The 17,625-nt window shown below is 43.7% G+C and overlaps 1 protein-coding gene across 9 annotated transcripts in view; it reads left to right on the top strand.

The window, feature by feature from the left end:
• Positions 1–285: 285 nt before the first annotated feature.
• Positions 286–17,625, top strand: part of LOC105939472 (brain-specific angiogenesis inhibitor 1-associated protein 2) — a 60,738-nt gene continuing 43,398 nt past the window's right edge. For 8 of the 9 annotated variants that reach the window (XM_036142293.1, XM_012881657.3, XM_036142296.1 and 5 more), the window contains exon 1: positions 287–560. In XM_036142293.1, the coding sequence (XP_035998186.1) occupies positions 486–560 (75 nt within the window). In that variant the 5' untranslated portion in view covers positions 287–485. Of the gene's footprint in view, positions 561–17,625 lie in introns of all 9 variants that reach the window. The other variant, XM_036142294.1, reaches the window with a different exon arrangement.

Below are 17,625 nucleotides of genomic sequence, written 5' to 3' on the forward strand. Positions count from 1 at the left end.
TTGATAAAAAATATGTTCGCTATAGGTTATGTGATGTTGAATGACGGTAGGCCACTACAAATTAACTGATCTGACTTCGAGTTCAAAATGCACTTAAATGTAGAAAATAAACTATTAAAAACAGTTTAGTACGTTTCGAAACGTCAGATTAATATCTTGTTACCCGAAACCCCTTACTCCAAACCTTATTTCGGCCCTTCATCCTCGGCTGTCGTCTCCGGTGTTCATTTTTCCCACCGGCCCTGAAGGCGGCGCCTCTGAGTCCGCCTCTGCGCTCCGGCAGGGAGGCTCGGAGCGGCCGCTGACTGGCTGCGTGGGGAGCCGGCGTGGGCGCAGCGGAGGACTCTCCTATAAAACCCGGGATCCCACGGACGGACGCGCTCGTCTCTCCCTGACAAGAGTCGTGTTTCCCCGCTCGGCAGCTGCCTCGTCACCCCGCTCCAGATCGGGAAAAAGAACCGAGAATCCCCCTCCCGTCTTCGTATATGGTCGTGACTGACGCTCCAGCAAGGATGTCCCGGACCGACGAAGTGCACCGCATCACGGAGAACGTTTACAAGGTGAGCCCCGGCCCGGTTGGTGCTGTTCGGGACACCTGCTGCACCTGGGCGGATGATTACAGCAGGAGAAGTCCGGGTCAGGACACCTCCTCCGCGTTGTCCACGTTTCTGTGGCGGTAGCCTACTTTGGTAATAGAAAAAAATGTGTTTAATAAGCAAACAGGTGATATTGGAATTAAAAAAAAAGGGGAAAGATAAAAGGTTTGGTATTTAAATGTGGCTAAAATGTGTAAATAATTCAAGTTATCTGATTTAAACGAATCAGACCACAGTGTTAAATCAAATTCCAGCAGTAGGCTGTAAAACAGGAGGAATGCTGCAGATGTGGGGAATATTTTAACAGTGATGTGTTTCTGACTTTGGAAGATTTTTGTTTTTAAAAAAAAAAAAAAAAAAAGACACATCCACAGTGACAGGTTTGCTGCTTCAGGGCAGCGCAGTTCAACATATTTCAGCTCAGAAGCTTGTCAGCAGCACAGAAAACTCCCGATTTTCTGATTTTCTTTGTGCATTCCTGAACAGGAACCCTGCCAGTTACTGTTTTCATTTCGCTCTCCTGTCCTGCTGTTTGTAATGCTGGAGGAGCAGGCAGGGATTTAGGGTTGAGTGACCTCTCCCTTTTTGGATAAGAGCTGTTTGTTTAGTCCGTCATGTCTGGATGTGGTGTTTGTAGAAACATCAGATCTAACCGAATCAGCCCTCCTGGACCTGAAGGGGCATCCGCTCCTCCACTGGTGAGTCTAACACAGAGCTCACATTCAGGCGGGGAACGGTGCTTGTGATGGCGAGGCATTTCTCCTGAGTCTCACTTTACTCTGCTCTCCGTATGATGCAGATGGAAACGTGACAAGTTTCGCTTGGGATGTGAGGAAAGCTGTCACTGTTCCGCCCGCCTCCACAGACTGGCTCCTGGTACAGCGGCGGGAGAAAAGGGTGGTCTCTGGGTTCTCCTCCTCGGTTTGCCGGGGCATGGTTACGTAACGTGAAATGAGAAGTGATGCTGCCGAGGTCATCAACGGAGTCCTTTCAGAGTGCGTGTGATTGTAAAGGGCCGGTTCAGCAAGGTCCCATAAAGTGTTGACACCTGCAGGGTTTGTTTGGTTCATGAAGTCTAGGGAGGAATGTAAGATGCTGCTATTGTGATAAAGATGGAGAACCAGTTTATTGTAGCAATGGACCAAGTACAACACTTTATTGCCATTTTTGCTTTGGAGCATCTGTTCCTCATATTGATTTAGACTTGTGGGGTTGATCACTAGCAATATGGCAGTATTTTAAAACTGCCTGCATTGGGGGGGTATAAAGGACATTTTGCCATGCAGCCATTGGTTTGTGAACTGACGTAAGCAAGAGAAATGGAAATCATAACTTTCCCATAAACTACAGTTTGTAGGAAACACCTCCGTGCGTATGCAGCAGACGCAGCGCCGGGGGTTTCTTCCTGTCATGAAGTGATGAGCGGCAGAGTCTGACCCCCTGTCGGCGCCGGGTTGCATCAGCTCACTGGTGTGGCATTTGGTGCTGCTGTGCCGAGAACCCCTCACCCCCCCCCTTCCTCTTCCCAGGGGTGTTTTTGAACCGTGTTTGCAGGAACTAACTGGTCTTCATTAATTCATTGAAAGCGTGGAGGATGGAGAGGCGCAGAGGTGCCAGCTCCCATTAGGTAACCCTCATGTCTGTTTCTCCTTGGAGGGAGGTGGGACATGGCAAATATCAGCAATTAAATCAGCCACCATTAAGAGAGAGAGAGAGAGAGAGGGGGGGGGGGGTCAGAGACTTGAGCTGCACGGCATGATTCTGCTGAATATTGAGCACACTCTGGACTCATGGGACGGTTGTATAACCTGGCCTTTACAGGCCCGGTTTCCAGTATAATAGAATAAAAACGGATACAATATTTGACGGTTTCAAAAAGTGAGTTTTATTTTTGTTTCCTATAGCAGTGATCTTAATAATCATTTAGTATCTGCAGAATATTGAGCCACTTCTGCAACAACAGCAAGTTTTCATACCAACATTTTTCATTTGAGTGTAAAAAAAACTGACCCATTCCCAACCTCGCAAGAGGCCAAAGTGACAGCAGAGCTCCCTGCTCCCTGTTGTGTAGCCTTTTTAGCCAAACACGAGTCTGTTGGGGGAAATAAACAACCCCGTACGGCCGAGAATTAAAATCTGTTCGTCTTCTGCGGGTCCAGATCTCGATAGACCCTGGCAGCCACGCGGAGAAGGTTCAGCTGTCACCTTGACCGTGTCCAGCATCCCTATTCAACTTGCTCCTGCTTATTCAGAGGTCATCCAACGACCCTGCGTGAGGAGGGCTCTACCTCCTGTCCTCGGTTCGCCTCCTGCCTGTTGGACCGTTTGTGACAGAAGAAGAAGAAACGGCATCAGAGGACTGAAGCCCGAACCACCACCTCCTCCTCCTCTGCTGCTGAAACAGAAGCTGAATGTAAATTACCGGATGACTCACGCTGGCGAATGTGTTTGACTGTGGGGGCAGCCGTATCTGCGCGCCCGCCCATGCTGTGGTGTGGAGCGGCTTGCACTGGATAGTCTCCGCTGCGACCCGCCTGGTTTCAGAAAGTGCCGACTCCAGAGTGCGTTTTGGAGGTCGGCCCGGGGCGGGGGGAGCAGCCCCTGTGGGTTTGGTTTGTGATGCCGAGTGCCACGAGTGGGGCGAACGCGTTGAAGTGGCGTCTCCTCAGGTCTGTTGTGGCTGCTGAGCAAACACCATCTGTGTGTTTGCTCAGGAGTGTGTTCAGCTCGGCTGCTGTAATCCACAGCAGTGCTGCGACTCAGGTTGGAGAATAAAGCTCGGGGTGACGTTGCCCTCATTGTTCGACTGTAGCAGCGGATTATGCACACATCAGCAGGTCGGCTCATTGATTTCAGAGCTTTCGTTGGGTGTGCTTTCATCCAGTTTTCCCCCACCTTGCTTGGATAAGTGTTTATCCATCATTGCACTGGGCAGTTCTGGTATAAATGACAGAATCCACCACCATGATGCAGCTAGACTGTCAGTAGGCTCTTTGTCTTTAATCGTCCGGCACTTCAGGTAATCAAAGACAGGCTGGGTATATTGAATTATATTTGTTTGCCCTTTGGGTTCAACCCTTCTTGACGTTTCATCAGGTTATTAGGAGAAACGGATCTGTTTTTGACTGCTGTAGAGGACTCCCAAATGATTTGATGTGTTGACTTCTCCTCCTGAGCAACAAACTTCCTGTTTGGGTTTCAAAGCGACCGTCTAGATATTGAGAACCTGGATCGATCATCTTATTTAGCCTACGACGGTTCCCTCCAAGCTGTCCGGACCTCTCGCTCCTCAGCCACCTTCTCCAGCTCTTCCTGTGAGATGCCGAGACGTTCCGAACTCCACCAGCCGAGAGACACGACCTCCCGACTGTGCCGTGACTCAGCCTCCTCCTGATCAAACGCGCTTCCAACAATCTCTCGTGGGAGGTGACCAGACGGCTTCCGGACCAGATGACCCAGCCGCTTCGAAATGGGCTCCTTGTGAAGGAGCAGATAACTCTCTCTATGGAGAGAGTTACGAGTAACTGAACTCAGTCCAACCTTCTGAAGAGGTTTCCTTCACCTGCCAGGATCTGAAGGTGGAGATTTATTGCCTGGATTACGTCCTATTTCCTGTTTTCTTGACAGAACCTCAGTTCACCACGTTCTGTCAGCGTACCCATACAGGGTCACAGGCTCAGTGGGTGAGAGGCGGGTCTCGGACAGATGGCTGGTCTGTGTCTATCTCTGAAACAAACGATGTCTCTCTTTGGTTGGGGACTTCTACGGCTACTTTGAGGACCTCGATACTGGAGAAGTAAACATCAGTGGTTGTTTGACGTAGCTGTTAGTGGGGCTTTTCCTGAAGACGGCTCCTAGACTTTCTATTGGCTCCTAACTAATACTGCCCAGTTTGGAAACCATGCATGACTTTTAAACCTCATGGTGAGTTTTAGTTGTGATAAATGTAGCTCACTCCTCTCATTCTCATCGTTGCTGTGCAGCCCTGCTCAGAAGAACCGTAGCCTAGGGCTGATGTTTAGATTGAGCCGTAGAGGTTTATTGTTTTTTTGCTTCCGGGCTTATTCCTGTCTTTGTCGATTGGGCCCTTTTCCAATGTAGAGTCTACATTAAGTGTGCAGGTGTACTTGATGAATCTCTCTCAAAGCCGCTCGTGTGTCTGTGTCGCCCAGCTGTCCCTGGTGAGCATCCCCGAGGGATCCCAGTCATGAATTCCTGCGCAAATATTGTCGTGTGATGACGTCTTTCTCTGCAAAGGGCAGTTTTCCTCTGAAGCCAAAGCTGTTTGTTTTCCCACAGAGGGACTTCTCTCCAGTCTGTTTGTGTGTTTGTGAGTAATGCTACCGAACACTTTATCCCCGCAGTCATACAAGCGCAATCTGCTCGGTTCTCAAGCCCCTTTCTTCTCGTACCCCAGTAGGCCTCGCAAGCACGCCGTCGCTCCCAATAAAAAAAACTGTTTTCCTTCGCTACAGAACAGGACTCCTGACGGGGTGGGGGGGCTGCAGCTGCGTGCTGCGCCGCCGCAACGCTTCATTCCCCGATATTGTTGTGGAGCTCAGGAGCACTCAGACAGCTGTCGGAGGCAGAGCGCCGCAGGTGAACGCTGTGGCGTCTGTTGGGGGGCCGGCGCTGCGGCACGTTGACGGAGGGCTCCATCATCCTTTCCTTGCTCTTCTACACTCCATCGCTCTGCCGAGAGATTTTTGCCGTCACCAACTTGCAGAGAGAGCCTCTCGTTTCTGAGGTTAAGTGAGGTGAAGGCTGCAGCCTCTGCGCTCATCTGCAGAGAAGCATCTAATCTTTCTCCTGTTCAATGGTTTGAAACCAGGGATTTTTTTTCCACCCCTCCTCTTCTGATTAGTTAAAGGGCTTTTCACCTCAGTTGTCTGTGCCTACTCAGGCTCCAGGGTCTGTTTCCCTCGCCGTTGATCACAGGATGGCAGCAGTGCGTGAGCACCGCACTGACGCTCTGTGATGCTCTGTGATGTGGGGAATATGTTTGGGTTATGCAAGCAGATGAAACGTCAAGTATTGCACTTTTTAAACCAATGGAATTAAAGGAAATTGTTAAACCATATTCATGAAAAAAAAAAGCCTTAAAGGCTTTCAGGAGAGAAATGAGTAGCGGGCGAGTGAGGGACATGTCAAAGAAAAATATGAAAGTTTGGTATTAAGCATCTGGAAAAGATTGAAATCACAAACTTAAACCATTGTTTTTCATACTGGATTGAAATTTTGGTTATAGTTGCGATACCTTTTACAGGTCGATGTCAGGACATCCTCTCTGCGCCTGCATGTTCTGACTGTGTGCCTTTTTTTGATATTTGAATGTATTTTTTGTGCCTTCCCCTCTCCCCCAATGACTTGTAGCACACAAACACGTGAGACTCTAATGTATCGACCCCCTTTCACTGTATAAAGCTAAAAACACAAGTCTGTTGGCTTTGACTGTGATGGAGCTGAAGATGACTGATGCAATGTTTTTGCTGAGAAACGTCTCACCTGAAAATTCACACAAGGGACACACTAAGACTTTGTTCTTTTTTTTTTTTTTTTTTGCTCTGCTGAGCGACTTCCTTTTCTCTGAAAAAGCTTTCTCCCCCATCTACAACCCTCAGTGCTGGCTTGCACTTTGAGCACAAAACCAAGCTGAGCTGTCCTTAAATATGTGTATTAAGTATCGTCTGAATTTTATTTTTTTCGTACTAAAATTCAAGTTCCTAGAAGAGTTTTTACAGCCAGTCGGCTTCCTCTCTGGCTGCCCTTTGCCAAGACCGCGGTACCTGCAAAATGTTGCTCATTCCTCAAGGGCAACTATGGTTTTAATGGATTTTATGGGAGTTCCTGCAGAAAGATCATTTTGACAAATGGATGCATTTTGTCTTATTCATATATTTATAAAGAGGCAGTGTTTTTTAAGTAAGCAAGGCGAAAGCGTAGTAGACTTCCTTCAGCCAGCTAAGCAGCGGTGAGCAGTAACAGGTGGTGGAGGGTCAGCAATGTGCTGCTCTATCCTCTGTACAGCTCAAAGAGGAAGAAAAAAAAAAAACACCTGGTCGCTTTCTCCTGTGTTTGATTAAAAATATTTTCCTAACTGATTAATCCTCCCTGGCTCAGAAAAGTCGCATTAGGATGCTGTTGGATAAAAGGTTGGTTCTGTTAATCTACCCCAGAGCCATTTGCTAAGAGTATCTTTCATGTGGAGGATTTTTGGACCGTGGTCACTGGGACTATCCTGACATTTCTCAGCCCGCCTCTTAAACCGAAGCTAACCATTGATTACATGTCACCAGACACGAGTTTCTTTGTGATTATCAAGGTATGACGAGCTAGAGTGAAACTACCGGGTTTACACAGAAAAGAATGCAACTGCTTATCTTTCACACAAAACCAATTATGTAAACTATAACGTTCCTCATTAATTTGATTATAACGTTCTAAATATTCTATGTGAATTTGTCTTAGGAAGTGAAAGTCTTATAGCCCTCTCTCAGCCAGCTGACTGGCAGTGTGCAGCGATGCTGGGGACGAGCAGTAAAGCGTTTTGTTCCAGACAGCTGGAGGAAAAACAAACTAGTCACTCTGGCATCTCATTTAAAATGATTTGTAAACCGAACACTATGATGGAAGATCACAGCAGTTTTTCAGTCGGTAACTTTTGGAAACTTTTGGATCCCTTTAATGCTAGGGGTGTAAATCACCAGCTTAATCACGATGTTCTATCGCTTTGTTTGGATGACGATATGATTTTTGATCGATATGATGCAATATCACCTAATCTTCTATTGTAATTTATATTGATACCAACTCACAACCCCCCCCCCCCCAAATATGATTAGACCATTTTATTTCTAAGCTGTTACATGTAACAGCACTCGTCTCATTTTAAAATGATAATGACAGATCACCTGTTCCCTATAGTCTCATGAATTTCAAAAAAACATTTCTTAAAAATTGTGTGAATCGATATTTTAATTTTACGTCTCTATAATTGGATTGTTGCTCTTTTAATCGATATATCGATGTGGCTCTATGTATTGTTACACCCCTACTTTAATACCAGTAACGCCATCATTGTCACATGTAACCTGTGTTCACATGTGGAGTTTTACCCTTTCTTTCTAAATTTATTCAAAGTTGTGCATCTGTCTGATACCAGCTCTTTCAATTCCAGTACAGTGTGTCTTTAACGGGGCTCCAGCTGCGAAGTAATGTTCGTTTTGGTCCATCATTTGCCAGAACGAGGCCCCAAGAACAAAATGTACCAACACAGCTGCTTTGTGTGCGATCCAGAGGCGTCGGCTCTTCAGATGTGCTGCGATTAAGTTTTCCCTAACCAACAACAGCCTTCATGTGTCACACAGACTAACTGCTCACATCTGCAGCGTTTGTGCAGCACGTCGGCAGCCTTTAGCAAAGTGCTTATCAAAACTTGAGCTGGTGGGAGGTTGAGAGGGAGAGGTGGATGCTGCTGGGTTTGCAGGAGGTTGGCAGAGGATGAAAGGGAAGTCTCTCGGACGGCTCTCCAAGCTGAATGGAAGCAGAACGGGGAGGGGGGGGAAGGTGCGGCGCTCGGCTCTTTTTTTAGGTTGGCATTACGAAGGAAAGCCCTGACAGGCAAAATAACGGCGCGGCTTTCCAGCTGCAGCGTTTGTGTGAGCACGGGGCTTCACTGTGGCGCTAAACCCAGAGGCTGAGACAATTGAGCCGCTCCGGGAATTAAAAGCAGAAAGGCAGCCCTGTCTCTGCACAATGGGGCTGCATCCAGAATTTTCAGATAAATGCTCTGCCAGCCGCACTCTACATGGCTCATCCTGGCATTACACACGTGCAGAGGTATGCGTACGTCGTCTCCGCGCAAGGAAATGCTCTGCGTGAACATGCGTTTTTTTTTTTTTTTTTTTTTTTTGGTGCGGAAAGAAAACGCCTTCGTTCACGTGTACGTGTGTGAAATGAAGATGAGGCTGGAGTGAATGGGATGCGTCGCTCTGTGGCGATGACGTCGATGGGGAGACTCCCACCCGCCTCGTTCTCGCCTCTCTCCCTCCGCCCCTGCCAGCCTTCCTGTGGCATGAACGGAGCGTGAGGTGAATAAAAATGGGTTGCCCTGTCACGGCACAGGTGGGTGGGGGTGGGGGGGGGGGGGATTCCATCACATCCATATATGGTGTCGGAAGTGCCCCCTCCTTCCTGTCTCCTACAGAGGCTGCATCTGCGGAATAGGGGGTGCTGACTATTCCCCTGCTCGCTGATAGGGACTCATCTGAAAGGGAAATTGGCTATACACACACACACACACACACACACACACACACACACACACACACACACACACACACACACACACACACACACACACACAGTGTAACTTCAGCACACTGATTGTCACAGTGACTAGGCAGAGGCGAATGATGTCCATTTCCTGAAACACAAAAAAATGAGCGACAGCAGTTTCACATCAGTGGACATTATTCCATCATCTCATCTCACACTGGTATTCAAAATCTGTGGTGCCTGAATAGCCTTAGTTTACTTTCATAAAGGAAACATATATTCTCACAGTGCAGTCCATGCGGATGTACTGTGCGTATCAAGAGGGTTCTTGTTTATTAAATGACATTTGGGCCGTGTTTCTCTGTACCAACGTTTGTAATTTGTTGTATGGAGACTGTCCATACCAGTGACAGCAGGAGTTAATAAAAAAAAAAACAATTAACTAATGAGCAAAATTTCCATTTTGGTTCTTTCTGTATTGTTTCAGACGATTTAAAATGACAAATATGATTCTTTAGGATCCACAGGAGGTTGTCTGAAACTCATCTAAAGCATCAATCTGTAGCTACGTTGTTGACGAAAAGAAAAATCCTTTTTTGGTTGAGACTGGTCGCTGTCAAAGTTTCTATCCTCTCTGTATCGGTTCAACACACGCACGCAAACAGCAGTACAGCGAACACTGGTGCGTTTATCTGATTTCACAGCAGAGGTGGTCTTTTAATCTGTCGGCATCAGGAACCTGTTAGTTTTTGCTCAAAGTTTTCATCTTGGGATGCGATGGACGGGTTGCAGTGGTATGCCTCAACCTCCGCTCACAGCTGCTTGACGCTTCCTCATGCAGAGGCGCCTTTTTGTTAAAATACTGTTAAATGTACTGCAGAAATACTGAAGCTTGTTTTGGGATTTGTAGTCAAAGATTATCCTGAGAATCACTTCCTCTGTAGTAAATGAAGGATGTAAAACTCAGCAAATGGATGACTTGTTTTTGTTCAATATTGGCACCAGTCGTAATTCCATATTAAGTTTCTCCAAAGTACCTGATGGTTTCTAAACAGCCCCACCCTCATTTTTCTGGTGTAAAGGAATGTGAAATTTTTTTGAAAGCTTACGCATCATGAAAACGTGATTGTATGCCAGGCAGCTGGATGCAGAGGGGGATGGAAACACACACAGATAGAAAAGGTCAGTTTTTTTTTTCTGTCACTGTGGCAGCAAGGGGTGTCATGCAGTGCTTGGTTGTGTTTGTCCACAGCTCAAAAGTCAAGGTGACCTGCTGCTGCCATCAACTTTCTGTATTTTATGGGTGTTTTTAATCTGGGTTACCTTTTTTCATCCACAAAAACAACCAGCTGCAGATCAGAGGAGTACCCTTTACCTATTGGTATAGAAGATTTCCGTCTTGTGGTGATTGTATCAACGTTGTTAAGTCGGTGAAAGTCTTTTTTTTGTTCTCTGTAAAATATGTTTTTACTCTATATGAAAGCTAAAAGTAGGAACTTAAAGAAAACCATACTCATGTTGGTATTACAGACATAGGCCGGTATGAGATTCTCTCTGGATAATTATTTTCTAAAAATACGACTGAGCTTATTTTAAGATGGAAAACCATAAATTTCTTCTACTGCTTCTGAAATAATGCATATCATTTAGTATTCCTTTTAATAACCTACATCGATCATCATTTTGAGATTGAGCAATTTAGAAACAACCAAGACAGTTATTAGTAGATTTTAGATAAACATGGCTTCCTGAAATGTTTTTTTTTTTTTTTTTTAACTGTTCTGCTTTTTAAAGAGTAATGAAAGTGTTAAAAAAATAAAAGCCAGTATTAGATGCTTAGTTGGCCTTTTTCAGCTTTTGGAGGGCCTGTAGTCGGCTGCTGAACAAACACGCTGCTTGTAGCAAATTCAAATGTAGCATTGAAACAACTTGTCTGCGTGGCGCTTCTCTAGTTCTTCTTTTGTTCTTTAGAAACCTTAAAACCGGTAACCCAAAGGCTTACATAGTATGCCTCCCTTTTTTTTTCTTTCAGGGTGGCAGATGTTTTATTAATATCTTTCTCATTGCAGTTCTTGGCTACAATGACCACCCCCCCCCCAAAAAAATAAATAAAAAACAACCTGTCCAAGATGGAGGTTTAAACTTTAAGTTTTCATTTTCACTGTTTTTGGAAGGCTTTTAAGGTTAGGTTTAAAGCAAGTTAAGTTCATTAGCTCCCTTTTTTTTCACCTCCAATGTTTTATTTTGGTCACATTTAAACCTCAGTGTAAAACTAAACCTTTCTACTTTTATTTTACCAAATGCAAGTCTCCTAAAAGACCCAAGTCTCACAGATGGATTTTTGCTCTTTATTCAAACAAACTGTTAGCATTTCAACCATTTTCTGCTAGAATTAAAGGCTACAAATAGATGAAAACCCAACACCCTTTACTTTGAGCTACAGAAATGCAATTTCTTCTTTCATACAAACGTTTGATCAGTCAGAGGTTTAAACTCTGGTCCTCAGGGGCCTCTGTTATGCAAGTCTTGTGTTTGTGTGTGTGTGCCCTTGTCATTACACCTCCATATGAATGAAATGAAACCACATCTGAGGAGATTGATGACGTGCTAAGAAGGTAATTCATTTGAATCAGATGTTCTGGAACAGAGAAGCACTTTAAATTGCAGTTCACTGGCCTCCAAGGACTGGAGACTGGCACTCTTTGTAACGGTGATCATTGATAAAACTGGATTTTGGTGTCCTGGTACAGACACCTCTGTTGATATTGTCTCATAGTTTGAAAAAAGGTTTAAATTAAGTTATATTGTAATGAGCATACCAAATAAACCTGGGAACAGAGGGGTGAAACATGGCAGGTAACTTGTTTTTCTGTAAAACAAAACGACCTTTTTAGAGCCGACACATAAGGATTTATGAAAAATAGGCAGGATAAAAACAATACAATCTTCTTAATGGTTTTCTAATGCTGTGAAAGGTTATTATTTTATGGTTTTACTTAGTTTGTTTGCTATATATAATTTTTTTTGTCTCCACCTGGGCCACCCTCTCCCTCCCACCTCAGTGGGGTTGCCAGCTCTCCACTCGCTGGGTAATCTGTTTGGCGGCGAGCGGCGCAGCGGGTCCTAATGGTGCCACATGGCTGCCTTGGCGTTATAGCAATTTACGCCCGACATGATACGAGCCTGCTGCTCTTTCTGTAGGTTCTGACTCAGCCCACGCACGAGTCTCCTGCCTCCGACCGGCACGTGCTCATACGCGCGCACACACAAACTGCCTTTCCCGGAGCCAGCTAGGTCACGACGTTTTCAACGCTGTTGGGTTTTTTTTTTTATCCCTTATGTCTGAAGTGTTTGGATGCGGTTCGGCTCACCTGCATGTTTCTAATGCCTGTAGAGTTGACATTAGTTATTTTCTGTCTCCTTTCCTCTTTGTCCTTCTCCCGTTTATCAGTCATTGTCTTATTTCTATAGATCTTTGTTGATATTTCACTCTTTATCCACTTTCTCCACCCTTCTTCACTCAAAATCTATTTTCCAAACAGATCCTTCAACAGTTTGTATGACTATTAGGGTTGGGATTCTTCATAATTTTTAGTTCTTTCATCTCAGAAAATGTTCTTCCTTTTTTTGCACTCTTTTCTGACTTGGCTGGGTAACACGAATCAGTAATTGGAGCACATTCCTGCTCTTTATTCACTTGAAAGAGATGTCTGTTCAGTCCTGCTCTTGTCATGCTCTTAATGGCTTGTATAACCTCTCACTGCTCCACGTCTTTCATGGGACGTGGTGTCCAAGCGCTGCCATGCTGTCCTGATAGATCTGTTAACCTTGAAGCTGAGGGCTTGTTCTTCTTCTCCACACCTTCACGGTCGCTGCATGGGGCAATTGAAGCAATTTAGATTTTTATTATTAGGGAGGTTATGGAGAACATTACCATCCGCATGGTAATTTTACACCAGGATATGACTTTAAAAGTTCTTTCAGACACTGAAGAACTGCTTTACATGCGGCCCCCGAAAAGCCACATTCAGACAAAAATAGCCAGTTTCTTTGAACATAAAGGACTATAATCTGATTTTTGTAGGCTGCTGTTGCACATGGAGGAAAAAGCTACAAAGCTACAACCAAACCAAACATGCCATGTCCATGACACCTAATTCACTGACATTAATTATATTGTGGCTAACATCAGGAAATGCAATGCAGCTTTTGTTGTTTTCCCATTAAATTACTGAGGTGTAAAATAAATCTGCAGATTTTGTGCTGCAGATCTGGCCTTTCTGTGGATGGAAATAAAAATTATCAACAGGTCACCTTTTTTTACAGGGTTATGTAGAAGTGTGGAATAATTACAAATCCCACTCAGTACAGAGAAATAAATAAAAGGAAACACATTTTTCTAAGTAAGAAAGATGTTCTGCTTATCAGCTGGTGAACACAATGGAAATTAGAAAAAAAGCTTTTGAAGTAGAATAAAGGTCCAGAGCTGTGCTTGTCAGCACACCCCGCATATTTTGTACTCCGAAGCTTCCAGAACAAACTTCTCTTTTTTTTCCTAGTGAAGATAAATACTTAATGAAAATGAGATTGATCATCTGCAGACGTGCGTGAAGCTATATCATTACAGTGCCTCGACAAACACATAGAAAGCAATCCAAATTAATTAACGGTAAAATGAAAGATTACATCTATTAATGAGATCCCTTCTATTACATGATTTATGGAAACCTGCTGAACAGATGCTGTTGACCCATTCAAGTCTAACTCCTTTTTTTTTTGTCATTACAAATTCCCGGTTCCTCATTGAAAATGTTTAAATGTCAATATTTGTCATCATCTCTCATAATTTCCTCTGCGAAAGGTTGCTTCCATTTAAAAAACAAAGTTATTTTTTTTTTCCCAGAGTAAACTAATCAGTCGTGTGAAACGGTTCTTTTTGGTGGTGGCAATATTCGCTTCATGGTTAATTTTCCAAATTTTCCATCATTAGCTTCATTGCAGCATTTAACCTGCTCCTGATTAGGTTCAAGAGCATTTAAAAATAATGCCCTGTTGAATCTGAAACTGCTAAACTGTGTCCATATCATAACCTGTCTGAGAAATCATATCTTTGCATTTGCTTTGCAACAGAAAACTAATTTATTACTTAATATTCTGTTGATTTTATAAAAAATGTTTTGCTTCCAGATTGCATTAATTTGAGAATTTCATCACTGTAACGTGAAAACCTGTTTTCAGCTTTAGTATTTATTTACCAGACACATGACCTGAAGCTAATAGCTGAAGAAAGGCGAGCTGCTCTGTAATCCTTCTTATTTCCCCTCCACTCAGTAAAATATGGTCTTTTATTCAGAGGAATGCCAATCAGCTCTCGTCTCTGCTGCTTAACGAACAACGACTGATTCATTGTGGATTAAATAAGCACCAAACACAGTAATGAACTCATTAAACCCAGCCCTAAATTAAAAAAGTTTAATGACGAGATGGTGGGAACTCAGTTTAATACGGGCATGTTTATGAGAAGGCAGACATTCATGTTGGGCAAAGACTTTGTTTACTGCTGTTAAATTTCTTAAATGTCTTTATTTTTTTGTGTAGATATCCAAACAAGCAAGCCACATTGTCAATTTTTAGTTGGTTTCATTAAATTACTACCATCACTTCAGCTTCTTGCCAGCTCTTCCAATAAAATGAAGCTGAGAAAAGAAATGTCTTTTGTTACATCAGTTGAAAAAAGTTAAATAATGAAATTAACAGGATTCCTAGTTTCTTCCTGGTATCACCCATCCCCCCCCCTTCTGCAATTAAAAGGCTAGTTCATGCATTTTGAAGTGAAGATCTTAGAACTGATTTTGTGTAGGCTGTGTCATACTGCACTAGACGGCCCTCTGAACATCTTCCCTGTGAATTAATAAAAGGTTTGGACCATGCAGAGAAAGTCTTTTGTTTAGAAAAAAGTGCATGATGTAGAAAATGATCATTAAATTGCATTATTAAGGGTCAATATTGCAATGATCACATGGTTCACAGTAAATATGTTTTTCCCACTCTAATCAGTGGTTCCATCTCTCTCTGAACTTTAAGATAAAACAGAGAACGGTTCAAATCAACTGCATGACATGACTGAAGTACAACGTATATAAGCTCCTTTAAAAGATTAAAAACTGGGTTACATTTTTTGGGATTCTAAGTGCAACATTAAAGGTGCAGTCATGATTTTTCCCTTTTTTTTTTGTAATAAAGAACTAAGTTAATGCTGAATCGAAATGCATTCTGAAACCTTTTGTATTTTCACATACGCAGATGTGTGCATGCATGAAGACTATGTTTAGCTGTTTACTGAGAAATCTGGTGCCGCACGTTTTCCAGGGCTTATCGCATGTCTCCTAGTTTTAAACATAGGACATGATGGTCTGGGGTAAAGTTTTCCCTCTGAAGAATCCTCTACTGGGGATTTTTTTTCTTTAACTTCTTTTTTTTTTTTTTTTTTACCTCAGCTGACTGACAGACTAATGGTCCTAAAAATGCACTTCCACTTCTGCGGCTCAACAACAATGTGACGCATAAAGGTGGACCTGTTTTGACCGTGAACACATGACTCGGCCATCACTGAATCACACCACTCACATGAACACAAATAAACTCAGCCATAGAAGCGTCTGATGGCTACTGGACTCCTTTCCATCTTCTGTCTCTTTTATAGAGCATCTCTGTGTCTCTGCGTGCGTTCCAGGCGGTGGTGCATCAGGGTGATGCTCACCGGAGCTGATGCACACCAACAGAACCTCTCTGTTCTAGAGCTGCCGCCTTATGTAACACGAGTTGGGAAAGAAGGGAAGTGGAAGGGGATTTGGGGTATAAATAGTTTGTTTATTTGTCCATCTTTCTCTTTAGTGGGTTTTTGTGACTTGACTTCAAAATGTTAGAAATTGGATCTCATGGATTCCTAGTAGATCTGATGGGTTGCAGTGAAGACGCATCAAGCTTCAGCTCGTTTCACTTGACGTCCCGCTCCACTTCGCCGTTTTGAAACTAAACTGCTTCTCTCCTTTTTTCTGCACTCCTGTGTCACGCTATCCTACTTCTTGCTTCCTTTTTTTTTTTTGGAGTGGATGGCGGTGGTGCGCCAAGGTGACTGTTGTGCGTCAGCCGTCGGGCATTAGCAGGCATCCCGAGCTGCGAGCGGCCATGAACAAATGTCCCTCCGCCTCAGATGTGCCCTTCCCTCCATCTGCCTCATTATGCCATCCTTCTTGTCCGGTTTTGTACGTCTTCTCCTTCACAACTGTGTTAATGGTTTTCAGGTGGAAAAACTTTTACCAAAATAACAAGGTGCTGAATAATAGTTGTTCAAAACTTTACTGGAAACTCTACGGCAGGTGTTTAAAATCCTGCTTAATGGCTTAACCCTTATGTGGTGTTCGGGTCTGTGGGACCCGTTTTCATTTTTTATTGAACGAAAAATTATACAATCAATTAATTTTTCAAACCCAGATTCACTGGCCTTGGCTCATTTTGTGTGAAGAACATATATCAGAAAACAATTTTAATGACTACATGCCGTACACCCCCCCTACACATTTGTATTACATATAAGGTGTCCGGGTCCACTGGACCCGGGGCTAATTGAAGTGTGGAAACCAATGTTCTGTGTACACAACACTCTTTCCTCCTCCTGTCTGGGCACATTTGACTCTCTGTTTTGTGATAATCTTTAGTTTATTGCACTCTTTCTGCTACAAATGGAGTAGATAGAGTATAAATATAGCGTTGCCAGTGTGGTTTCTTATAACAACCGATCAAGGTGGCCAAACGATACTATGCGCAGAAGGCCCTGTAATTGATTTTGGAAGAGAGAGAAGTTTTTGATGATAATGTTGAGGGATAGTATTCAAAAAAAGAGGTTTCAGAATTTGAGGATCCCATTTCTGAAAATTCAGAGTCTGACAGTGACTCTGAAGCAGGACAAGATTGAGCATCAGCCAGTTCCAAAACGAAGACAGGTCTCCAGACCAAGCCGTCAGCAGCCAGCCACAGGGCCAAGAACAAGAAAGAACAAGAACAAGACAGTCAGCATGGAGCAAGAGAGGAAATATGGAAGTCAAAAATGTTGAAATTGAATGTTCTCGCCCAAGAAAAGAGTCACCCCGCAGGCTACCAATGTGATAAGGATGCAACCAGGACCAACACAAGTGGCAGTTACTTACATACAGGACATCAAGTCTTCTGTTCAGCTTTTCATCCCAGATTCCATCCAGAAAATTATTCTTGTTTTTGGAGAGAGGTGGAAGGAAATGGGCCAAACCCATTTACATGCCTACTTCAGGGTTCTTATCCTTGCTGGAGTTTCCAGGTCTAAAGTCAAGCCTTACAAGTTTGCATACATGGGTGACACAACCCTGGTATCCTATGTGCCAAATGAAGAGGATTCCGGAGGAGAATGCTGCCCTATCCTACAGAATCTACAGATCCAGAATCTGCAGAGCCTGAAGTAAATGTGTGATGCTGTTCCAGTACATGTTTGGCAACAAGAAGAAGCAGTGTGAAGTGTGGAAGAACGACAGAAAAAACAATATAGATGCATCAAGTGCAAAAAGTATATCTGCAACACACACAGTAAAACTCTGCCCCTCGTGTGTTGTACAGGCCATTGGCTAAAGGTCATGGGGCTGATGTGTGTTCTTGACTGATAGATTTACTCTGTGTTCATATAGCTTGTGTTGTGCACCTGAATGGGTTAAATTTCTGAGTT

This window comes from Fundulus heteroclitus, chromosome 10 (assembly GCF_011125445.2).
Source record: "Fundulus heteroclitus isolate FHET01 chromosome 10, MU-UCD_Fhet_4.1, whole genome shotgun sequence".
NCBI lineage: Eukaryota > Metazoa > Chordata > Actinopteri > Cyprinodontiformes > Fundulidae > Fundulus > Fundulus heteroclitus.